General features: G+C 34.8%; 3 protein-coding genes across 7 annotated transcripts in view; 1 reads left to right on the top strand and 2 right to left on the bottom strand.

Annotated features, from left to right (window-relative positions):
• The window catches only part of LOC135137635 (protein sidekick), a 205,715-nt gene extending 205,181 nt beyond the window's left edge, over positions 1–534 (bottom strand). For all 3 annotated transcript variants that reach the window (XM_064067345.1, XM_064067353.1, XM_064067363.1), the window contains exon 1: positions 19–534. In XM_064067345.1, coding sequence (XP_063923415.1) covers positions 19–160 — 142 coding nt within the window. In that variant the 5' untranslated portion in view covers positions 161–534. The remainder of the gene's footprint in view (positions 1–18) is intronic.
• A 6,638-nt stretch (positions 535–7,172) lies between these two features.
• LOC135137593 (small ribosomal subunit protein uS8A) lies at positions 7,173–8,047 on the top strand. The gene is made up of 3 exons (XM_064067285.1): positions 7,173–7,255; positions 7,565–7,865; positions 7,916–8,047. Exons 2-3 carry the CDS (start codon positions 7,567–7,569, stop codon positions 8,007–8,009), a joined length of 393 nt encoding a protein of 130 aa, XP_063923355.1. The 5' UTR covers positions 7,173–7,255; positions 7,565–7,566; the 3' UTR covers positions 8,010–8,047.
• Positions 8,048–8,465: 418 nt separating this feature from the next.
• Positions 8,466–22,573, bottom strand: LOC135137574 (mitochondrial Rho GTPase). Of its 3 annotated transcripts, XM_064067264.1 has the most exons (11): positions 22,274–22,573; positions 21,724–22,135; positions 21,523–21,675; positions 21,148–21,476; positions 16,346–16,674; positions 16,170–16,300; positions 15,897–16,112; positions 15,647–15,843; positions 15,563–15,601; positions 8,882–8,953; positions 8,466–8,655 (listed from the first exon to the last, which is right to left on the bottom strand). In XM_064067264.1, exons 2-11 carry the CDS (start codon positions 22,123–22,125, stop codon positions 8,523–8,525), a joined length of 2,001 nt encoding a protein of 666 aa, XP_063923334.1. In that variant the 5' UTR covers positions 22,126–22,135; positions 22,274–22,573; the 3' UTR covers positions 8,466–8,522. The 3 variants fall into 3 exon arrangements, with proteins under 3 accessions (XP_063923334.1, XP_063923340.1, XP_063923347.1); XM_064067270.1 differs by lacking the exon at positions 15,563–15,601 and having other exon boundaries at positions 22,274–22,568; XM_064067277.1 differs by lacking the exons at positions 8,882–8,953; positions 15,563–15,601 and having other exon boundaries at positions 22,274–22,566.
• Between the last annotated feature and the right edge of the window lie 3,519 nt (positions 22,574–26,092).

The raw sequence follows: 26,092 nt of genomic DNA, 5'->3' as shown, positions 1-26,092 counted from the left end.
AAGTGGGAAAGTACTCACCAGCTAAAGCGTCGTGTGGAATACTAGCTAAATATATAATAAATAAATAAGCTTTAATCCCCAACATGTGTCGTCCTTTCCTTTCTTTTTCTTCCATGGTCACCTGAGTTGTCCCTTCTTGCACCCATTCAACACCTCGCATTTTAACAGTTTCGGTCGGTTCGAAATTCCCGTGAAGACGTGCCAATTTCCACGACTTTTTTACATGTTGTTTCACTTATTTTCACTTCATTTTTAACACCACAAACCGTAACACGGCATCGGCATCTCACCGATACCACCTGTAGATGCAGTCAAACAAACACACCGTTAACTTTTACATACTCGTCCCACTCTTCTTCTCATCGTTATCGGTTCAGTCACACGTTTTTTAGCAAAATCTCGACGACTGTTCTTCGATACAGCGTTGCTGTGAAAATTCGTAATTTTTTGTTGTGCGCGTCTTTTCGAACGAAGACATTTAACGGACGTGCTCAACACACCATCGCACGAACACACAACAAACTTTTGCGGAAATAATCCCCGCTCTTTCGAGTTTGACGCGGCGCTAGGTGGCGCTGGCGCGAGCAGAGTTGCCAACGGGAGAAAACGGAAACTATTAATTGTTTATTGAATTTTATTGATCGAGTTAATTATTTAACGGAAACTACTTTTGTAACATTAAAGTGTGTTTTAGTTTTGTTTTGTTGTAGTGATCGATTGTACGGCCGCGAAATTGGGTTAGCGGGTGAAGTTCACAGCGGATTTGAATTTTTCAGAGAAGATTCAGTCAAATGCTTTTTATTCAGTTTTTATTTATTTATTTTGTATTTCTAGCGATAAAGTCCCGAATTCTGAGTAGATTTAAATAGGGTTTGTCCATTGTGCAAATTACTGTCACCCTACAAAAAAAAAAGAAAATCATTTTCTTGTTTTTATAGTAAACTTACACCTTCATAGACAATCCTCTTAATTGACACCATTTCTCAACAAACTCCAGTGTCTGCGTGAGTTCCTTGACCAGATTAAGAAATTTGCTTTTAATAAGAACTGCTGCATCATCCTCATCAGTATAATCTTGAACACACACCAGTTTCGCTTAAGTGAAAATTTAAATCTACAAACGTGGGAATAGAACAACCTCCTGCGATCAACCCCACATTGAAATTATCTTTGTCCAAGAACCTAGGTTCCCTTGATGTAGCTTTGGTTGAACCATAGAGATCCTCTTGATAAGTGTCCCCACACCCACACTTCGTCAAAGATGTACCACGAATTGAAAAACTGCTTTATGAAATAGTTCTTAATTTTTTTCAGAGATGCTAGTCAAACACCACAAACTTCTCTATGAACACCTTAAAGTCTCATAGAGGATCCACAGTGAACCCAGAATATTTTAGCAAGAGAATCTTCTGGAATTTTGGTGTTTGTGGAAGATTGTCAATTTGTCTGCAGAATTCCTTCCAACTTTCTGATTTTCTAAAACTAGTAGTAGATTTGAACCTTTACAAACTTTCTATATTCTTCAGTAGGTACACGAACTAAAGGTTGTACCAAGAGGCACAATAGATTCAATGACAAATGCGTGCAACTCTTTGTGGTTCTTGAACCTTTGACCTGAATTCACGAAAAAGGAAAAATCCGTAAAATGAAACCTTCTCGGTGGTCCCAACTATCTTTTTTAAATAATGTGAAACCTTCTCGGGGGTACCAACTTTCTTTTTTTTTTTAAAGAAGGTGAATCCTTCTCTGGGGCTCCAAGTGTTTTTTTTAAGTTGAAACCTTCTCGGGCGACCCATCTGAATTTTTAAAAGAAGTTGAAACCTTTTCGGGGATCCCAAATGTGTGTTTTTTTCAATAATGTGAAACCTTCTCGGGGTTCCCGACTGTCTTTTTTCAAAGAAAGTTAAGCCTTGTCAGGGGCCCCAAGTGTATTTTTTTGAAAAAAAGTGAAACCTTCTAGGGAGACCCAACTGTCTTTTTTTTTAAATATGAAACCTTCCCCGGGTTCCTAAGTGTCTTTTTTAAGAAGCTGAAATCTTTCCGGGGGACCCAAGCGTCTTTTTTTAAGTTGAAACCTTCTCAGAGATCCCAACTGTCTTTTTTTTTAATGTGAAACCTTCTCGGGGCCCCCAAGTGTATTTTTTTAAGAAAATGAAACGTTCTCGGGGCCCAGAGTGTCTTTTTTTAAGTTGTAACCTTCTCAGGGGTCCTAACTGGTCTTTCTATTAATGTGAAACCTTCTCGGGGTTCCCAAGTGTCTTTTTTTAAGAAGATGCAACTTTCTCGGGGTCCCAAGTGTATTTTTTAAAGTTGAAACCTTCTCAAGGATCCCAACTGGTTTTTTTAATAATGTCAAACTTTCTCGGGGGTCCCAAGTGTATTTTTTTAAAGAAAATGAAAGCTTCTCGAGGCCCCAAGTAACTTTTTTTTAAGTTGTAATCTTCTCAGGGATCCCAATTGGTTTTTTTAAGTTGTACCCTTCTCGGGGATCCCAACTGTTTTTTTTTAATAATGTGAAACCTTCTCGGAATTCAAAAGTGTCTTTTTTTTAAGAAGGTGAAACTTTCTCGTGGTCCCCAAGTGCATTTTTTTTTAAGAAAATGATACATTATCGGGGGTCCGAACTGTCTTTTTAATAATCTGAAACATTCTCAGGGTTCTCAAGTGTATTTTTTTTTTAAATTGAAATCTTCTCAGAGATCCCAACTGGTTTTTCTAATAATGTGAAACCTTCTCAGGGATCCCAACTGGTTTTTTTAATAATGTCAAACCTTCTCGGGGTTCCTAAGTGTCTTTTTTTTAAGATGGTGAAACCTTCTCGGGGCCCAAAGTGTCTTTTTTTAAGTTGAAACCTTCTCAGGGATCCCAACTGTTTTTTTTAATAATGTGAAACCTTCTCAGGGATCCCAACTCGTTTTTTCAGTATAATGAAATCTTCTCAGGGTTCCCAACTGTCTTTTTTTTAAGAAGGTGAAACCTTCTCGGGGCCCCAAGTGTCTTTTTGTTTAACTTGAAACCTTCTCAGGGATCCCAACTGGTTTTTTTAATAATGTGAAACCTTCTCGGGGTTCCCAAGTGTCTTTTTTTAAGATGGTGAAACCTTCTCAAGGCCCCAAGTGTCTTTCTTTTATGTTGAAACCTTCTCAGGGATCCCAACTGTTTTTTTTAATAATGTGAAACCTTCTCAGGGATCCCAACTCGTTTTTTCAGTATAATGAAATCTTCTCAGGGTTCCCAACTGTCTTTTTTTTAAGAAGGTGAAACCTTCTCGGGGCCCCAAGTGTCTTTTTGTTTAACTTGAAACCTTCTCAGGGATCCCAACTGGTTTTTTTAATAATGTGAAACCTTCTCGGGGTTCCCAAGTGTCTTTTTTTAAGATGGTGAAACCTTCTCAAGACCCCAAGTGTCTTTCTTTTATGTTGAAACCTTCTCAGGGATCCCAACTGTTTTTTTTTTAATAATGTGAAATCTTCTCAGGGATCCCAACTAGTTTTTTTAATAATGTGAAACCTTCTCGGGGTTCCCAAGTGTCCTCTTTTTAAGAATGAAACCTTCTCGGGGTTCCCAAGTGTCCTTTTTCTAAGAAGGTGAAACCTTCTCGGGGCCCCCAGTATTTTTTTGAAGTTGAAAACTTCTCAGGGATTCCAACTGGTTTTTTTTAATATTGTGAAACCTTCTCGGGGTTCCCAAGCGTCTTTTTTTTAAGTTAAATAAAACCTTCTCAGAGATCCCAACAGATTTTTTTTAATATTGTGAAACCTTCTCGGGGTTCCCAAGTGTCTTTTTTTTTAATTTAAAACCTTCTCAGGGATCCCAACTGTTTTTTTTAATATTGTGAAACCTTCTCAGGGGACCCAAGTGTATTTTTTAGAAAATGAAACCTTCTCGGGGCCCCAACTGGTTTTTCTAATAATGTGAACCTTCTCAGGGGTTCCCAAGTGTCTTTTTTTTAAGTTGAAACCTTCTCAGGGCCCCCAATTGTTTATTTTTTTTAATATTGTGAAACCTTCTCAAGGGACCCAAGTGTATTTTAAAGAAAATGAAACCTTCTCGGGGCCCCAAGTGTCTTTTTTTTATTAAAACCTTCTCAGGGATCCCAACTGGTTTTTTTTTTAATATTGTGAAACCTTCTCGGGGTTCCCAAGTGTCTTTCTTTTATGTTGAAACCTTCTCAGGGATCCCAACTGTTTTTTTTTTTAATAATGTGAAACCTTCTCAGGGATCCCAACTAGTTTTTTTAATAATGTGAAACCTTCTCGGGGTTCCCAAGTGTCCTCTTTTTAAGAATGAAACCTTCTCGGGGTTCCCAAGTGTCCTTTTTCTAAGAAGGTGAAACCTTCTCGGGGCCCCAAGTATTTTTTTGAAGTTGAAAACTTCTCAGGGATTCCAACTGGTTTTTTTTAATATTGTGAAACCTTCTCGGGGTTCCCAAGCGTCTTTTTTTTAAGTTAAATAAAACCTTCTCAGAGATCCCAACAGATTTTTTTTAATATTGTGAAACCTTCTCGGGGTACCCAAGTGTCTTTTTTTTTTAATTTGAAACCTTCTCAGGGATCCCAACTGTTTTTTTTAATATTGTGAAACCTTCTCAGGGGACCCAAGTGTATTTTTTAGAAAATGAAACCTTCTCGGGGCCCCAACTGGTTTTTCTAATAATGTGAACCTTCTCAGGGGTTCCCAAGTGTCTTTTTTTTACGTTGAAACCTTCTCAGGGCCCCCAATTGTTTTTTTTTAATATTGTGAAACCTTCTCAGGGGACCCAAGTGTATTTTAAAGAAAATGAAACCTTCTCGGGGCCCCAAGTTTCTTTTTTTTATTAAAACCTTCTCAGGGATCCCAACTCTTTTTTTACTACTGTGAAACCTTCTCAGGGGACCCAAGTGTATTTTTTAGAAAATGAAACTTTCTCGGAGACCCAAGTGTTTTTTTTTTTAATTGAAACCTTCTTAGGGATCTCAACTGGTTTTTCTAATAATGTGAAACTTTTTCGGGGTTCCCAAGTGTTTTTTTTTTAAGAAGGTGAAACCTTCTCGGGGACCCAAATGTCTTTTTTTAAGTTGAAACCTTCTCAGGAATCCCAACTCTTTTTTTACTATTGTGAAACCTTCTCAGGGGACCCAAGTGTATTTTTTAGAAAATGAAACTTTCTCGGAGACCCAAGTGTTTTTTTTTTAATTGAAACCTTCTTAGCGATCTCAACTGGTTTTTCTAATAATGTGAAACTTTTTCGGGGTTCCCAAGTGTTTTTTTTTTTTAAGAAGGTGAAACCTTCTCGGGGACCCAAGTGTCTTTTTTAAGTTGAAACCTTCTCAGGGACCCCAACTGGTTTTTTTAATATTGTGAAAACTTCTGAGGGGACCCAAGTGTATTTTTTAGAAAATGAAATCTTCTCGAGGCCCCAAGTGCTTTTTTTTTTAGATTGAAACCTTCTCAGGGATCCCAACTGGTTTTTCTAATAATGTGAAACCTTCTCAGAGGTTCCCAAGTGTCTTTTTCTCTTAACTTGAAACCTTCTCAGGGACCCCTACTGTTTTTTTTTTTAATATTGTGAAACCTTCTCAGGAGACCCAAGTGTATTTTTTAGAAAATGAAATCTTCTCGAGGCCCTAAGTGTCTTTTTTTTTAAGTTGAAACCTTCTCAGAGACCCCAACTGGTTTTTTTAATATTGTGAAACCTTCTCAGGGGACCTAAGTTATTTTTTAGAAAATGAAACCTTCTCGGGGCCTCAAGTACCTTTTTTTTTAAATTGGAATCTTCTCAGGGATCCCAACTGGTTTGTATAATAATGTGAAACCTTCTCAGGGGTTCCCAAGTGTCTTTTTTTTTAAGTTGAAACCTTCTCAGGGACTCCAACTGACTTTTTTTAATATTGTGAAACCTTCTCATGGGACCCAAGTGTATTTTTTAGAAAATGAAACCTTCTCGGGGCCCAAAGTGTCTTTTTTTTTAATTGAAATCTTCTCAGGGATCTCAACTGGTTTTTCTAATAATGTGAAACCTTCTCAGGGGTTCCCAAGTGTCTTTTTTTTAAGTTGTAACCTTCTCAGGGACCCCAACTGGTTTTTTTTAATATTGTGAAACCTTCTCAGGAGACCCAAGTTATTTTTTAGAAAATGAAACCTTCTCGGGGCCCCAAGTACCTTTTTTTTTAAATTGGAACCTTCTCAGGGATCCCAACTGGTTTTTATAATAATGTGAAACCTTCTCGGGGTTCCCAAGTGTCTTTTTTTTAAGTTGAAACCTTCTCAGGGATCCCAACTGTTTTTTTTTAATATTGTGAAACCTTCTCAGGGGACCCAAGTGTATTTTTTAGAAAATGAAACCTTCTCGGGGCCCCAAGTGTCTTTTTTTTTTAAATTGAAACCTTCTCAGGGATTTGAACTGGTTTTTCTAATAATGTGAAACCTTCTCAGGGATTCCAACTGTTTTTTTTTAATATTGTCAAACCTTCTCGGGGTTCCCAAGTGTCTTTTTTTTTAAGAAAGTGGAACCTTCTCTGGGTCTCAAGTGACCTGACCTAATTCTATTCCCATTCCTTATCTCCTTCGGAATCCTCACAATCCCACATGAATAAAATTTTTATTCAACTGACCTGAAATATAGTAATTTTATTTACTGAATTTTACGTTCTTGGATAAAATCTGTCTTTCTTCACCTAGTAACTCTTAAACAGTATCGCAAAAAAACAATAACAAGAGCATTTACTATTTCAAACTGATTGTTTGATTTAAATGTGAAACAAACGGAATTCTGATATTTAAAAACGTCTTTTTGAAACTAGTTATACCAACCCTAGTCTCTCAATTGCAGCCAACTTTACACCAAAGTGTTTTCGGTCTCAGTGTATTTGTTACACATCCATCATCCATAATTCATTTAAAACCTTTGTAGGGTTTTATCTTTTATTCTTTTTTAATATTTCATTTCTTAGTTATTATAAAACTCTGATAAAAATTTAACCATACATGAAACTTCTACCAAAGAAATGTTTAATGTGCAACAGTAAAATCCCTCCTTCCCATAACTTTTTTATTATTAGTTGCAGCTGCTTTATTATGTACCTTCAACTTTATTAATATTTAATGCCGAACGCATAAATTTTTAAACAAATTCGCTCCTCTCGCACAGTCGGTTTTAAATTTCGCGCCTCTGCGAAACTTATCTCGTCGGTCGATAAAGCAGCTGCCTGTTTCTTTTCCTGTGTGTTTCACGAGTGAGAGAGGCTCTCCGCCGAAAACACATAATAAATCGCAGGTAATCCATATTCTTTGAAACCATCTACTCTTGAATATTGTCGCAAAAGCTTCCACACAACTCGTTTAATATTTCCCAATCCATTTTGTCGCTATTTTTGGAGTAAGTATTTAAAAATGAGTTTGTTGACAATCGAGTGACAGTTGTCTCACGTTGAACCCTATTTCCCCAAAGTTTGAATGAAAATTCGACTATTTTCCAAAATCATTCGCCGCTTTCCTCAAAACCAACTATTTTCGCGCAATTCCGTCATATTTAGTCCTGTTTTTCACGTTGTTTACAGACCTAACCTCACTTTCTCTTTTGCAGAAATGGTGCGAATGAACGTACTGAGTGATGCACTCAAATCCATCAACAATGCCGAAAAACGTGGCAAGAGACAGGTTCTCATCAGGCCGTGCTCCAAAGTAATTATTAAATTCTTAACTGTGATGATGAAGCACGGTTACATTGGTGAGTTTGAAATAGTCGATGACCACAGAAGCGGGAAGATTGTTGTGAATTTGACCGGGCGTTTAAATAAGTGTGGCGTGATTTCGCCAAGATTCGACGTTCCAATTACGCATATAGAAAAGTGGACTAACAACCTGTTACCTTCACGGCAGTTTGGGTAAGTGTTTCGGGTGGTTAGTATGAGGGGAATTAATTGTTTTTGTTTAGATATGTTGTATTGACCACAAGTGGTGGTATTATGGACCATGAGGAAGCCAGAAGGAAACATCTAGGAGGTAAAATCCTTGGATTCTTCTTCTAAGATAAAGTTATTTAATAAAGGTTAAACTTTATAATAAATTTGTTTTACTTCAGACTTTAACCTAAACACCAAGCGCGTTTTCGGGTTTGTTGTTAAATGTGTGGTGTTATAAATGAAAGTTGTGTTGTAATGACGGTAAACTGGAAGCCTGCACGGTTTATTTAAAACAAAGAGTGTTATTACAGAGGTCAATCAACAAAAGTACAATTGCACAAAACCTTATGGGAATAAACAGTTTGATAAAACACCTATTCTACTAAAAATACAATTTTAAGTATATACAGTCTTTTCGTTATCTGCATTTTAGTATGACGTTCGACAATACTGATGACAAAATTAGCTTGATTGCACAATTTATACAAATTTGTACTAAATAATTAGGGCAATTATACACATTTTCTCCGTTAGTGCTATCTGTAAACTAAATTACTTTGCTACAAAGAATAAAATGTCTGATTATGATATTTATAGTGATTTTTATTTGTTACAGTAAAATTATTTTCTACACTCAAACTATCTGACTTTTTCCGAACTGTGTAAGACTTTAGCCACAATAATACCGACCGCAGTGACGGCAGCTAAACTTAACCCCGCCTTCCACCACGTCCTGGTGTCTGTGGGAATAATTCCAAATTCTCTCAAGTTCCTAGGAAAAACAAAGTCATTATTAAATCCTACTAAAATCGAGACAAACATGCAATAAGCTAAGTGAAGTACAAGCGCCATGCCAAGAAATTTCATTAAAACGTCAATTCTACACAACTAGCACAACAGTTAACAACGACATTTGTTTTATAATATTAGTATCACAACGGTTGCCGATATTAGTAAAAAATTAAAACATTCTTAAAATGTGTAAACGGTATAGCAACCTGTAAAACTGATTAAACCATTCGGATGGTTGTGGACGCAAGAGTAACATATGAACCATGCGACGCAAAGGACTGCAAAAAATAAAAGAAATTCGTATGAAATTAATTAATTCTTAATTCTAGTTTATTTGGCTAAAGGTGACTACATGTACGACCAAGTGCAACTAACACACAGATCACTAGCCGAGTTTTATATTAAATGGTTACAGGGATATTTTATGTTCACCTTTAATTTGTTTTTCTATTTTTTAGCCTTAATTCTTTCCTGACGAAAAGTTACTTATTTTTTATTAAGTTTTTTTTCTTCAAGTATCTAGGGGAAGCGGATTTCCATTTGTATTAAACACCCAGTAAACGAAATGCGTTTTGTTGGAAAAGACAAACATGATTCCGTTTGCTATGGAGTGCGTACTATTTAATATATTTTTAAGACAGCTTTTATCACATTTTAATATATTTGTTATTGTGCAAAATATTGTCCATTGAATAAAATCTGAGATGGTGAGGTACATACCTATAAAATGGAAACATTTTTGTGTCCTATTTATATTTCAAACGCTGTTTTTTCAGGAAATCGAACTGATTTAAAATAGTGTGTCATTCACGAAAATCAAAAACGGCACGGGTTTCAAGAATCAAGTTGGAGCCTTGAGGAAGTCCCCTATTTAACGATAACCCGAATAAAGGTCGATTTATAAACTTGCCGCTGACGTTAGATTAGGTATTATAACTACATTTTGCCATTTTTTCTTAATATGTGTAGTTTCCTTTTTACGACAAGAAAGGTAAAAATGTTTAAAATTTAAACTGAATCTTTATATTTTGTCTTTTTCTCGGAATATAGGTACTTAATATTCCTTGGACAACACGATACTTAAAAAGATGTTTTTAATTTCTTGTAATCAAGTAAATATTTTGCAGTTAAGCTCCGCCCCCTTCGTTCACGGCGAATAAAAAAATCATTACAATTGAGATAGGGCGGATGGGCGGGCTTACGTTTTGCCTCTATGTTTTAATATATGTAGACTTTTTTCACAACATGAAACAAAATATATGCCCCACCCACCCACCCTATCTCAATTCTGATGATTTTTTTTTTATTCGTCGTAAGCCGAGGGGCGGAGCTTAACTGCAAAATGCTTATTTCCTTACAAGAAATTAAAAATTTGTTTTTAGTATCGTGTTGTTCGAAGAATACTATGTATATTAAGTAAAAACAGGCGAAATATTAAACCCCGCCCACCCACCCCATCTCAATTGTGATGATTTTTTAAATTCTTATAAACTTAAAACACGTTTAAAATAGTACATTTTTGTAAGGAAATGTGGGTTTTTCAATTAGGCTCCGCCCCTAGGTCTGGAAACAAAGGAAAACTTCCTATTCAGATCTGGGCAGTATGGGTGGGGCTTAATGTGTGCCTTTAATTTTTTCTTAATATATTTACATAGTATTCTTTGAATAAAAAGTTGCCCAAGAACATGTCTTACATCGGAAATTCTTTTAGAGAAATAATAAGGATTTTGCAATAATTAAATTCCGCTTCTTTGGCTCTACAAGATTAAAAAAATCATCAGAATTGAGATAGAGAGGGTGGGCGGGGTTTATATTTTCCCTTTTCTTAATATACGCAGTCGTCTTTTCAGAACAAGAAACTTAAAACATGTTTAAAATAGAAATTTGTCTAGACAAATATGGATCTTCCAATTAAATCTCGCCCCTCGATCTGACAACGAATGAAAAATTCATCACACTTGTGAATTGAGATCGGGGCGGGTATAGGCGGGGCCTAATCTTTGACTTTATTTTTCTTAATAGACATAGTATTCTTTGAACAACACGACCCTAAAAACATGTTTTTAATTGCTCCTAGAGAAATAACGATTTTGCAGTTAAGCTCCGCCCCTCGACCTACCACGAATAAAAACAAATCATCAGAATTGCGATAGGGCGGGTGGGTGGGGCTTATATTTTGCCTTTTTTTTTCTTAATATACACAGCCATCTTTTCACAACAAGAAACTTAAAACATGATTAAAATTGTACATCTTTGCAACGAAATATGGATTTTGTAATTATGGGGCGGAGGAGTGAAATCGATTTTTCCTTATACAAATTTTCCATTTTAAACATATTTCAAGTTTCATGTTATGACAAGAAGTGTACACATATTTAAACAAAAAGGCAAAACGTAAGCCCGCCCACCCGCCCTATCGCAATTATGAGGATTTTTTTTATTCGCCGTGAACCAAGAGGGCGGAGCTTAACTGCAAAATCGAAACCTTCCTACAAAAATTTATCATTTTAAACATACTTTACCTTTCTTGTCGTGAAAAGAAGACTACACATATTAAGAAAAAAATGCAAAATGTAGTTATTGTACCTAGTCTACTACCCGCCCACTCGCCCTATCTCAATTGTGATGATTTTTCTTATTCCGTGTACCAAAGAGGCGGAGCTTAACTGCAAAATATTGATTTCTTTACAAGAAATTAAAAACATGTTTTTGAGTATCGTGTTGTTCAAAGAATATTAAGTATATTAAGAAAAAAAGGCAAAGTATAAACCCCGCCCACCCACCCCATCTCAATTGTAATGATTTTTTTTTATTCAGAAACTTAAAACACGTTTAAAATGGTAAATTTTTGTAACGAAATATGGATTTTGCAATTAGGCTCCTCCCCTAGGCCTGGCAACGAATGAAAATTTCATTACTATTGAATCAGGGCAGGTATGGGTGGAGCCTAATCTTTGGCTTTATTTTTCTTAATATATACAGTATGCTTTGAATAACACGAACAACAAAAACATGTTTTTAATTGCTCCTAGAGAAATAAAGATTTTTCAGTTAAGCTGCGCCCCTCGGCTTACGACGAATAAAAAAAATAATCAGAATTGAGACAAGGCGGGCGGGTGGGGCAGATATTTTGTTTCATGTTGTGAAAAAAGTCTACATATATTAAAACAAAAAGGTAAAACGTAAGCCCGCCCACCCGCCCTATCTCAATTGTGATGATTTTTTTGTTCGCCGTGAACCAAGGGGGCGGAGCTTAACTGCAAAATACTTGTTTCATTACAAGAAATACACGATACTCAAAAACACCTTTTTGAATATCGTGTTGTTCAAGGAATATTAAGTATATTAAGAAAAAAAGGCAAAATATAAACCCCACCCACCCCCCCTATCTCAATTGTGATGATTTTCTTTTATTCTTAGAAATTTAAAACACGTTTAAAATGGTAAATTTTTGTAAGGAAATAAGGATTTTGCAATTATGGGCCGGAGCCTATTTGCAAAATCGTTATTTCCTTATACAAATTTTATATTTTAAACATACTTTAAGTTTCATGTTATGAAAAGAAATGTACACATATTAAAACAAAAAAACAAAATATAAGCCCGCCCACCCGCCCTATCTCAATTGTGATGATTTTTCTTATTCGCCGTGTACCAAAAGGGCGGAGCTTAACTGCAAAATATTGATTTCTTTACAAGATATTAAAAACATGTTTTTGAGTATCGTGTTGTTCAAATAATATGTATTTTAAGAAAAAATGGCAAAATATAAACCCCACCCACCCACCCAATCTCAATTGTAATGATTCTTTTTTTATTCAGAAACTTAAAACACGTTTAAAATGGTACATTTTTGTAAGGAAATATGGATTTTGCAATTAGGCTCCTCCCCTAGGTCTGACAACGAATGAAAACTTCATTACTATTTCATCAGGGCAGGTATGGGTGAGGCTGTATTTTTCTCAATACACACAGTATGCTTTGAATAACACGAACAAAAAAAAACATGTTTTTAATTGCTCCTAGAGAAATAAGGATTTTGCAGTTAAGCTCCGCCCCTCGGCTTACGACAAATTAAAAAAAATCATCAGTGGGTGGGTGGGGCATATAATTTTGATTCATGTTGTGAAAAAAGTCTACATTATATTAAAACAAACAGGTAAAACCTAAGCCCGCCCACCCGCCCTATCTCAATTGTGGTGATTTTTTTATTCGCCGTGAACCAACTTAACTGCAAAATACTTATTTTATTACAAGGAATTAAAAACATCTTTTTCAGTATCGTATTGTCCAAAGAATATTAACTATGTTAAGAAAAAACGGCAAAATATAAACCCCACCCACCCACCCGATCTCAATTGTGATAATTTTTTTATTCTTAGAAACTGAAAACATTTAAAATGGTCCATTTTTGCAAGGAAATATGGATTTTGCAATTTTGGGCCGGAGCCTAATTGCAAAATCGTTATTTCCTTATACAAATTTTCTATTTTAAACATATTTTAAGTTTCATGTTATGACAAGAAGTGTACACATATTAAAACAAAAAGACAAGATGTAAGCCCGCCCACCCGCCCCGTTTCAATAGTGAAGGTTTTTTTTGATTCGCCGCGAACCAAGAGGGCGGAGCTTAACTGCAAAATACTAATTTCTTTACAAGAAATTAAAAACTTGTTTTTGAGTATCGTGTTGTTCAAAGAATACTATGTATATTAAGAAAAAACATGCAAAATATTAAACCCCCCCCCCACCCACCCCATCTCAATTGTGATGATTTTTTTAAAATGGTAAATTTTTGTGAAGAAATATGGATTTTGCAATTAGGCTCCTCCCCTAGGTCTGGCAACGAATGAAAACTTCATTTCTATTTAATCAAGGCAGGTATGGGTGGGGCCTAATCTTTGGCTTTATTTTTCTTAATATACACAGTGTGCTTTGAATAACACGAACAACAAAAACATGTTTTTAATTGCTCTTAGAGAAATAAGGATTTTGCAGTTAAGCTCCGCCCCTCGGCTTACGACGAATTAAAAAAAATCATCAGAATTGAGACAGGGTGGGTGGGTGGGGCATATATTTTGTTTCATGTTGTGTAAAGTTTACATATATTAAAACAAAAAGGCAAAATGTAAGCCCGCCCACCCACCCTATCTCAATTGTGATGATTTTTTTATTCTTAGAAACTTAAAACACATTTAAAATGGTAAATTTTTGTAAGGAAATATGGATTTTGCAATTAAGCTCCGCCCCTAGGTCTGCCAATGAATTAAAACTTCATTACTATTTAGATCAGGGCAGGTAAGATAGTCAAAAACGTGTCTTACTTGGCAATTTCTTGTAGAGAAATAATAAGGATTTCGCAATTAAATTCCGCCCCTTTGGCTCTCGACGAATAACAAAAATCATCACAATTGAGACAGGGTGGGTGGGTGGGGCTTATTATCACGCTTTTATTAGCTTGGGTTGTATGTATGTATGTAACGGAATCTTTGAGCTTAATTTTCATCGGTTTCTAAAAGTCTGATCATCTTGAAACTTTGCACACGTCTCAAGGATCGATGACAATGCAATAATTTGATAACAGTTTCCCATTATCCTTATTAGGACCGCCAGGATTTATAAATTCTTTTATGGATGTAACGGAATCTTTGGGCTTAATTTTCGTCGGTTTCTAAAAGTCTGATCATCTTGAAACTTTGCACACGTCTCAAGGATCGATGACAATGCAATAATTTGATAACAGTTTCCCATTATCCTTATTAGGACCGCCAGGATTTATAAATTCTTTTATGGATCCTGTGTAGTGGAGTAAAAGAGATAAAGCTAGCGCGCGATCTGCGCATGCTAATTAATTCCCCAATTTATGAATTTGTCGCAGACTAAAAAATGAAAAATAAATAATAGTTTAAAAAACTAAAAAAACACGCTTTTATTGCTAATCGAACTAAAAGCTAGAAAATAATTTTTAATGACAGAGTTTAATATTACAGTAGTAGAAGATCAAACAATCAATCATAATAAATCACCTCAAATTAAAATTATAATAAAATTTAAGTTATTAACAGAATAATTCAATTCAGAGTAAAAAGCGTGGGGTGCATTTTACTGCGGTTCATAACTATCCTCTCATAGATAGTTGCCAATAGAATGATTGTAATATTTAAAATATCAAGCACCCCACGCTTTTTACTCTGAATTGAATTATTCTGTTAATAACTTAAATTTTATTATAATTTTAATTTGAGGTGATTTATTATGATTGATTGTTTGATCTTCTACTACTGTAATATTAAACTCTGTCATTAAAAATTATTTTCTAGCTTTTAGTTCGATTAGCAATAAAAGCGTGTTTTTTTAGTTTTTTAAACTATTATTTATTTTTTGCCTGTTTTTCTTAACATGTGTAGACTTATTTCGGCAACAAGAAACTTAAAACATGTCTAAAATGGTAAATTGTTGTAATACTTTGATCCTCAACGTCAACAGCAAGTTTATAAATCGCACTTAATGTCAGTTGCACAATCGAAAACAGTGTGATCAGGTGAATTTGTATCGTCTATGTATGAGTATTTGTTGTTTTAGGTAACTATACAGAAAATTATAAAAAAATCTACAAGAATTGTGAAGAAATTGGGGGAAAAATTCGTTCAAAAATTTTAGGGTTTAGGTGTGAATTGAAAAATGAATACTCTTAGTGGTACAGTAAGAGAAGGGTACCGATTACAATCATAAGAAACATGGAATATTTAGACTCCCTCACAAGTGGAGTGTCAAATTTTGAACCACTTGAGAGTGATATATGAAAATAACGTCAATATTACGTTAATGCAACTGAAAACATCAACTTAAACTTCCGTAATTAATAGTTAAAACTATGAAGAACAAACCTGTGTTTGTAAAATAAAATCCAAGCCGCTTGAAAACGACTAATCAAACTTTATTGACTCGCTCTCGCTCGGTGATATACTTACGGAAAAGCAGCCATCGTAGCCAACTTGACGAACACATCTTTCCGCAGGTGTCCCTTGACTGTGAAAGTTTGAGGCGGTAAAATTTTGTACTTCTGACAAAACGTGATAGGCTGTAGTAAATAATCTTGCTTGACTTCATCCAAATCACTCTTACATGCGACCATCAAAACAGGAATTTTACTCTCGGCGAAATATTTCTTCAAACAAACCGTAACAATAACAATAAAAATAAACAACCGATAACACTCACAATGTATATACGTGCGATATATTCAAAAGATTTCGCATTATTGGTGTCGTAAACCAAACAGGCCACGTCACACTGCACTTCGTGCGGCAATAACGGATCAGACACGTTTCTCACGTTGATATCACGCAGCACCATAATTTTTTCCTGGCCGTAGACCTGCACCACATTGACTGTACACGTAGGCGTGCCGGTGTTTTCCAAATGGGGAGCTTTTTGCTGATTCGTAAAAAATAAATTAGGGAAAACGCACACGAAAAAATCAATTATACGCACTTGCGTCGGCGACCGGATAAAGCTCCTGCAGAAACTCGACTTGCCCGCCCCCATGGGCCCAATCACGTGACACTGGTAGACGTTCCGACTCGACTGTTTCTTCGCCAAGTCGATTTTCTTCTCCCTCGTTACTGAAAACAATCAGTGACAGTCTCCACACGTGAAATTATGTTTACCTTGTACTGCCGTTGTTTGACTTTCGTTTTCATAAATGTTGTAACCTAAGTACGCTAGATACTCAAAAGTGCGGGGTAAGTCCACTAGGGTCATTAGGGCCCACTGACACATGTAACCCTGATATGTGATCCAACCCTTTTCGTTGGTCGGTACCATGGCACTCACATCGGGCGGCCAAGCGGGAGTCGGACACGTCGAAAACAAGTCGTCGTACTCCGAGGGCGATAAAGCGTGGTCGCGATCTCTGTCATACCTTTCAAACAAGTGGGTGAGGAATTGGTGGCCTTTATGGGACAGTTCTGTAGTGCAGCCCGACGGCACTTTCAAACTAAAACAATATAGTTTTATTATTTATTTATTTCTATATCGGGTGTCGATTTTATGGTAATCTCCCAAACTACTGGGCTGATTGTCGTCAATTTGCATAACCAACAATTTTATGACCCAAAATTTTGTTATTTAAATTTTATGATGATAATCCTAAGTGCACTTAAATTTCAAAGTGCATTTGGAGATTATCTGTCATAAAGTCGGCAAGAGATAGACGATATTTATCGCAATATTTCCCTTGGTTTGTTTAATTATAACGTATATTTGCAAATTTTGATCATTTTTTTGTAAAAAACTGATGTTGGCAGATGACATAACCCCTAAGAAAAGAGAGGGTGGGTGGGCGGGGCTAGTTCCTGCTAAGATAAGACTAGTTTTGGCAAATGAGATCCCTTGTACGAAGAAAGAGGGTGGGTGGGAGGGGCTTGTAATTTTGCCATTTTTTCTTTTCACAACAAAAAAGGTAAAACATGTTTAAAATGGTAAATTTTTGTTGGAAAGTATCGATTTTGCAAGTAGGCTCCGCCCCTCGGCTTACGACAAATAAAAAAAATCATCAGAATTGAGATAGGGTGGGTGGGTGGGGCACATATTTTGTTTCATGTTGTCAAAAAAGTCTACATATATTAAAACGAAAAGCCAAAACGTAAGCCCGCCCACCCGCCCTATCCCAATTGTGATGATTTTTTTATTCGTGAACCAAAAGGGGGCGGAGCTTAACTGCAAAATACTTATTTCATTACAAGAAATTAAAAACATCTTTTTGAGTATCGTGTTGTCCAAAGAATATTAAGTATACTAAGAAAAAAAGGCAAAGTATAAACCCCACCCACCCACCCGATCTCAATTGTGATGATTTTTTTATTCTTAAAAACTTAAAACACATTTAAAATGGTAATTTTTTGTAAGGAAATATGGATTTTGCAATTAAGCTCCGCCCCTAGGTCTGCCAACGAATTAAAACTTCATTATTATTTAAATCAGGGCAGGTAAGATAGTCAAAAACATGTCTTACTTGACAATTTCTTGTAGAGAAACAATAAGGATTTCGCAATTAAATTCCGTCCCTTTGGCTCTCGGCGATTAAAAAAAAATCATCACAATTGAGAGAGGGTGGGTGGGCGGGGCTTATATTTTTCCTTTTTTTCTTAATATACTTAGTCGTCTTTTCAGTACAAGAAACATGTTTAAAAAAGTCCCGCTCCTGGATCTGACAACGAATGACAAATCTTTGGCTTTACTTTTCTAAATATACATAGTATTTTTTGAACAACACGACACTCAAAAACATATTTTTAATTTCTGGTAGACAAGGATTTGGCAGTTAAGCTCCGCCTCCTTGGCTTACAACGAATAAAAAATATCATCAGAATTGAGACAGGTCAAATTGTGAACCACTTGAGAGTGATATACGAAAATAACGTCAATATTACGTTAATGCAACTGAAAACATCAACTTAAACTTCCGTAATAGTTAAAAGTATGAAGAACAAACCTGGAGAAGAAGAACTACTGGGCTGATTGTCGTGAATTTGCATAACCAACAATTTTATGACCCAAAATTTTGTTATTTAAATTTTATGATGATAATCCAAAGTGCACTTAAATTTCAAAGTGAGTTTGGAGATTATCTGTCATAAAATCGGCAAGAGATAGACGATATTTATCGCAATATTTTCCTTGGATTGTTTTATTATAACGTATGTTTCCAAATTTTGATCATTTTTTTGTAAAAAACTGATTTTGGCAGATGACATAACCCCTAAGAAACGAGAGGGTGGGTGGGAGGGGCTTGTAATTTTGCCATTTTTTCTTTTCACAACAAGAAAGGTAAAACATGTTTAAAATGGTAAATTTTTGTAAGAAAGTATCGATTTTGCAAGTAGGCTCCGCCCCTCGGCTTACGAGAAATAAAAAAGAATCATCAGAATTAAGATAGGGCGGGTGGGTGGGGCTTATAGTTGGCCTTTTTTTTCTTAATATACATAGCCATCTTGATATGGATTTTGCAAGTATCATTATTTTCTTATACAAATTTTCCATTTTAAACATATTTTAAGTTTCATATTGTGAAAAGAAGTCTGTACATATTGAAATGAAAAGGCAAAATGTAAGCCCGCCCACCCGCCCTTTCCCAATTGTAATGATTTTTTTTATTCGCCACGAACCAAATCTAAAATTGAAACCTTGAAAACTGAAAAATTGAACAATACAAAAAATTATAAAATCAGAACATTGAAAAACCAAAAATTTGAAAAAACAAATAAAATAAAACATCAAAATGAAACTTAAAACTGGAAAAACTATTAATGAAAAATTTAAAGAAACAAAAAATATGAGAAAATGAAGAATTCAAAAACTGAATCATCTTAAAATTGAAAAATTAAAAATGCAAAACTCGTGAAATCACAAATCGTAAAATTGCAAAATCTAGACGTTGAAACATCCAAAAGTAGGAAAATCGAAAAAATGAAAAACGAAAAAAGGAAAACTCAAAAAGTTGCATATCGTAAAGTTGAAGGAACAAAAAAATGAGGAACTGAAAAATTGCAAATCGAAAAATTGAAGAAATGAAAAAATAAAAAATAAAAAAATCTCAAATCGAAAAATTGAAGCAACGAGAAACTGAAAAAATTAAAATTGAAAAAGCAAAAAAATGATCAAATGGCAACATTGAAAAATTCAATACATAATTGTAAAAATGAAGAAAATAAAAAATCAAAACTAAAAATTGCAAATCGAAAAGTTGAAAAATTAAAAATTGAAAACTCGAGAGACTCACATGGAAAAATTGAAAAATCTACAAATTGAAAAATTCAGAAGCTGGAAAATTGAAAAATTGGAAAATTTATATTTAAAAACTCGAAAAACAACAAATAAAAATTTGAAGAAACAAAAAAATGAGAAAATGAAAAATTCAAAAATTGAAACATCTTAAAATTGAAAAATTAAAAATGGAAAACTCGTGAAATTAGACATCGAAAAATTGAAAAATCTAGAAGTCGGAAAATCGAAAAAATGGAAAATGGAAAACTCAAAAAGTTGCATATCGTAAAGCTGAAGGAACAAAAAATTAAGAAGTGATAAATTGGAAATCGAAAAATTGAAGAAGAGGGCTAAGCTTAACTGCAAAATATTTATTTCCTTACAAGAAATTAAAAACTTGTTTTTGAGTATCGTGTTGTTCAAATAATATGTATATTAAGAAAAACAGGCAAAATATTAAACCCCGCCCACCCACCCCATCTCAATTGTAATATTTTTTATTCTTTGAATATTAAAACACGTTTAAAATGGTAAATGTTTGTAAGAAAATATGGATTTTTCAATTAGGCTCCGCCCCTAGGTCTACCAACGAATAAAAACTTCATTACTATTGTGATCATCAGGGCATTCTTAATATACATAGAGTTCTTTGAATAACACGATACTCAAAAACATGTTTTACATGGTAATTTCTTCTAGAGAAATAATAAGGATTTTGCAATTAATTTCCGCTCCTTTGGCTCTCCAAGATTAAAAAATCATCAGAATTGAGATAGGGCAGGTGGGAGGGGCTTATATTTTGCCTTTTTTCTTAATATACGTAGTCGTCTTTTCAGAACAAGAAACTTAAAACATGTTTAAAATTATAAATTTGTCTAAACAAATATGAATCTTGCAATTAAACCTCGCCCCTCGATCTGACAACGAATGAAAAATTCATCACAATTGTGAATTGAGATCAGGGCGGGTATGGGCGGGGTCTAATCTTTGGCTTTACTTTTCTCAATATAAATAGTATTCTTTGAACAACACGACACTCAAAAATATTTTTTTAATTGCTCCTAGAGAAATAACGATTTTGGAGTTAATCTCCGCCCCTCGGCTTACGACGAATAAAAAATAATCATCAGAATTGAGACAGGGCGGGTGGGCGGGGCTTATATTTTGCCTTTTTTTTCTTAATATACACAGCCATATTTTCACAACAAGGAACTTAAAACATGGTTAAAATGGTCCATTATTGCAAGGAAATATGAATTTTGCAATTGCTTATGAAAAGAAGTGTACACATATTAAAACAAAAAGTCAAAATGTAAGGCCGCCCACCCCCCCTATCTCAATTGTGATTATTTTTCTTATTCGCCGTGAACCAAGCTTAACTGCAAAATATTGATTTCTTTACAAGAAATTAAAAACATGATTTTGAGCATCGTGTTGTTCAAAGAATCCTATATGCATTAGGAAAACAAGGCAAAGTATAAGTATAAGTGGGTGGGCGGGGCTAGTTCCTGCTAAGATAAGACTGATTTTGTCAAATGAGATCGCGCTAAAACAATAGAGGGCGGGTGGGCGGGGCTAGTACCTGCTAAGATAAGAGTGAGTTTGGCAAATGAGATCCCCTGTACGAAAAAAGAGGGTGGGTGGGAGGGGCTAGTAATTGCTAAAATAACACCCGGTATGATAGTAAAAAAACCTGTAGACTTACTTAGGAAAAAGGAAATCCTTGCTCATGTTTAGGCTGTCATTGTATCCAAATTTCCGTAGAACCGTCCAGGTTGTTTCGTTGCGTCCTCTTTGTATAAAAAGACTATGTAAATACAGGAAACCTTTCAAAGTAACGCAGTTATGGCTGACTCCATCATCGATATTTTTTCTTAGGACAGATTTAACGTCATCTAGGACTTGTGGCTGCAAAGGTGCGTTAAAACACCGACTTTGAAAGTTATTTAATTCTATATCATTAAGAAGACCATCACAATCAATGTCACATATTTTAAAAATCCGTATTAGGGCATTTTTACATCCTTCTGTCAACTATAATCAAAATTAGAATGAAGTTGGACTTTGTAGCTCAACTTACATCAGCTTTCTCTACAGAGTAGATGGGGGGCGTTGGATGAAGCACGGCCTTTTGTGCGTAGTAAAACATTTCTGAGATATTTTTAAGGGTTTTGGCGGAACACTCTATACAGGTTTCAATTTCTGAAAACTCGTCCATAATTGGAAAAACCCCCTACAATAAAAATTGACAGTGTGATTAACCCACGCGTTAAAAACTCACGTCAATCGTGGAATAATCAACCAAATCGATTTTGTTTCCTACAAGGACCACAGGACACGGTTTATCCGGGTGATTTAGTCTGATTAGGGGCAACCAATGGGACGATATCCTATCAATGCTATCATCATCATCCACTGCATACACCACACAAATAACATTGGCCTTCTTAATCTGTTCATTTAAATTTTCATCGCTTTGTTCCGCCGCCGAAAAGTCGACGATATTCGTGGGGACTTGCTCCGGAGTGACATCCGCCGGGATCGTAATTTCCTCCGCTTTACTAGGCACATTTTCCGGGAACTCTTCGCTCACCAACGACAAAATCAGAGACGTTTTCCCGACACTTCGATCACCCACTAACAAAATTCGCACGTTTCGTTTCATCTGCATCTTCACCACCATTTTACACGGCCTGCAAAATGAGGTTAAGTTATCACTGTTTGAGTTGAGCGGCATAGTGTTATTATTAGATAACGTTTAGATTTATAATCGGAATATTTCGCTTATCTGTGGACTAGTAACACTTCCAACCCAAGCAAACCCCACTTACTTCCAGCATGGGAACGACGATTGTGCGAGCTTGTCAGCGACTCAAAAACTTTTCTCACACAACCATAACTGTAAATTTCGCGGACACGACGATTTCACTACAAAACAACACTCAGGCCCCCGGTTTGAAGCCTTTCATAAACAAATTTCATTCACCAAAACACCTAGGACCAAATGTCAAATTTGACGCGTGCGTGGCGAGATTGGCACGTGATTCAGGCGGCTGGAACATGGGTGATTTTCTGGGAAATGGGGCGAAGTTCGCTAAGGGGGCGCGGGATTTGGTGTTGTTGGTGGTAACGCAGCGGGGAGGTTTTTTATTGGGTTGGTGTTTATTTGTTCGGAAGGCGAGAGGCGAAGTGTGTGGCCATCCGCCCATCTCTAGCCTCCCGCAAAGTTGTTGAACTTTTTTGCTTTTTTTTAGAATCTATTAATAAAGCGCTGGAATAGAGTCAATTTTTCGGGTCGAGAATAGAATTTATGCTTTATTGCTTTATAGGAGAGATTCTTTTGAGTTTACCGCTCGTCAACAGAAAATGTGTGCCGGGGCAGTGGCGTAACATGCGGTTTCAACTGGGGGCGACAAGCAAACTTTTCGCTAACAATATTTGATTTTTATGACTGAAAATCAAGTCAAATAGAGGAATTGGTGTGTTTTTAAAATCACTGAAATGTCAACTCGTGCGAAAAATGCGTTCTACCTTCATCCGCAAAAATTAAGTAAATGTCGCTGATTACATTAATTGTACATAAACAAAATCTCTGACATTTAAAATACGCTTGCTACATTTGTGGTGATAATTCTTGGCAATTTCATTCAAAAACACAAATTAACGTAACACAAACAAAATACACAATTATTAAACAACTGTTTTAAATAAAAAATGCAAATATTCTTTCGTTCTTCCTAAATATCTCGTTCTAATTTCTTCTTATCTCTTCTTGTTCCTCTCTTTATTGTTCCCTCTCATTTGTTATTTCTAATTCTTCTGCGTCTTCATTTTGGTGTCTGATTTTTTTTTAAATAATGATCTCACTAAAGCTAACATGAAAACAATTGTTGATAAGAATTTAATTTAATCTTATATGTAGATTTTTGCGCAACAAGATTTTAAAAATATTCGGTTTGAAGATCTTTTTTTTTTAATCCTAAAAATGGCTGATTTAAATAGCCGATTCTGGAAAAATAGTAGTTTTCGTAGAAAATAGGCGAAAAATAACTTATGGAGGTCGAAATTTACACAAAAATCTCTTCAGGTAATTTTCGAATGTCGAAAAAAGGTTAAAATTTTCATTATTGAAAAAATGATCTTTTGATAAAGTTGTCTAACAATCTACAAACAGTTCTAGGGGATCTGGATGTAACGGTTCGAAAAATACAGCGTGTTTATGACCCCGGACCACCATTTTAAAAATACTCAGGATGTAACCCCCCTTTTTTTCTAAAATTTTAAAAATTGCCAAATTTGATTGCACAATTCTAGAAAAGTAGCAGTTTTTGATGAAATGAGGCCAAAAGTAACTTCTGGAGGTTGAAATTTACAAAAAATCTCTTTAGGTAATTTTCGAAGGTGGTCGAAAAAAGGCTAAAATTTTCATTATTGAAAAATTGATCTTTTGAAAAGTTGTCTAAATATCAGCAAAAAATTCTGGGACATAGATCTAAACGTACTGATTCGATAAATATTGCGTGTTTATGGTCCCGGAGCTGGTTTTATAAATATTTGTTTTGAAACCCAAATATATTTCAAAAATTTTATAAACCGTTAAATTTGATTGAACAATTCTGGAAAAATAGTAGGAGTTTTCGTTCAATTGGGGCCAAAAGCAACTTCTGCAGGTTGAAATTTACAAAAAATCTCTTTAGGTAATTTTCGAAGCTGGTCGAAAAATGGTCAAAATTTTCATTTAAGAACAATTGATCTTTTGAAAAAGTTGTCTAAAAATTCGCAAAAAATTTTGGGATGTAGATCTCAACGTACTGATTCGAAAAATATTTGTGTTAAAAGCCAAATTTTTTTTCAAAAAATCTTAAAACGGCCAAATTTGTTATGCAACTCTGGGGGTTTTCGAGGAAAAAGTTGTCTAAAAATCTGCAAAAAAATCTAGGACATAAATCTCAACGTCAGCTTCAAAAATATAGCGTATTTATGGCTTCGGACATTTTAAAAATATTCAGGTTGAAACCTCTTTCATCTTTTGAAAAAGTTGTCTAAAAATCCGCAAAAAATTCTGGAACATATACCTCAACGTCCTGTTTCGAAAAATATTGCGTGTTTACGGTCCCGGAGCACGTTTTATAAATATTTTTTTTGAAAGCCAATTTTTTTTCAAAAAATCTAAAAATGGCCAAATTTGTTGTGTGTGAAATTTTGGGGATTTTCGAAGAAATGAAGCAAAAAGTAACATCTGGAGGTCGAAATCTACAAAAAATCTCTACGTAAATTTCGAAGGTGGTCGAAAAAAAAAATTTCATAACTGAAAAATTTACTTTTGAAAAAGTAATCCACAAATCTGACTCGAAAAATAATAGTACGATTTTATAAATTTTTATGTTGAAAGCCAAATTTTTGAAAAAATCCAAAAATGGGTAAATTTGTTGTGCAATTCTGGGACTTTTTAAAGAAATTAGGTTAAAAGTAACTTCTGCAGATCGTAATCTATAAAAAAATCTTTTTGGAAAATTTGAAAAAATGACAAAATTTTCATTATTGAAAAATTTTGAAAAAATATGCAAATAATTCTGGGACATAGATCTCAACCTGATTCGATAAATATTGCGTGTTTATGGTCCCGGAGCTGGTTTTATAAATATTTGTTTTGAAACCCCAAATAATTTTTATTAATTTTAAAAACTGTTAAATTTGATTGCACAATTCTGGAAAAATGGCAGGAGTTTTCGATCAAATGAGGCCAAGAGTAACTTCTGGAGGTCGAAATCTACAAAAAGTATCTAGGTAATTTTCGAAGGTGGTCGAAAAGAAGACAAAATTTTCATTATTGAAAAATTGATCTTTTGAAAAAGTCGTCTAAAAAATCGCAAAAAATTCTGGAACATAGGTCTCAATGTACTGATTCGAAAAATATTTGTGATGAAAGCCAAATTTTTTTTTTTAATCTAAAAATGGCCAAATTTGTTTTGCAATTCTGGGACTTTTTAAAGAAATTAGGTCAAAAGTAACTTCTGGATACCGTGGTCTACAAAAAATCTTTTTGGGAAATTTTCCAAGATTGTCGGAAAACGGTCAAAATTTTCATTATTGAAAAATCGATCTTTTGAAAAACTTGTCTAGAAATTCGCAAAAAATTCTGGGACATAGATTTCAATTTACTGATTGGAAAAATATATGGTCTTTATGGCCCCGGAGCACGATTTTATAAATATTTCTGCTGAAAGCCAAATTTTTTTTTAAATCTAAAAATGGCCAAATTTGTTTTGCAATTCTACGACTTTTTAAAGAAATTAGGTCAAAAGTAACTTCTGGAGATCGTCATCTACAAAAAATCTTTTTGGGAAATTTTCCAAGATTGTCGGAAAACGGTCAAAATTTTCGTTATTAAAAAATCCATCTTTTGAAAAAGTTGTCTAGAAATTCGCAAATAAATCTGGGACATAGACCTCAACGTATTCATTCGGAAAATATAGCGTGTTTATGGTCTCGGAGCACGATTTTATGAATATTTGTGCTGAAAACCAATTTTTTTTTTTTTAAATCTAAAAATAGCCAAATTTGTTGTGTAATTCTGAGGGTTTTCCAGTAATTTTGGTCGAAAGTAACTTCTGAAGATCGTAGTCTACAAAAAATCTTTTTGGGTAATT

The sequence above is a fragment of the Zophobas morio genome, unplaced genomic scaffold (assembly GCF_036711695.1).
Source record: "Zophobas morio isolate AGI-343-1 ecotype UQ-CSIRO unplaced genomic scaffold, CSIRO_AGI_Zmor_V1 ptg000004l, whole genome shotgun sequence".
NCBI classification, from domain to species: Eukaryota; Metazoa; Arthropoda; class Insecta; order Coleoptera; family Tenebrionidae; genus Zophobas; species Zophobas morio.
The sequence above is the reverse complement of the archived record's forward strand: the minus strand, read 5'-3'. Positions and strand labels throughout refer to the sequence as shown.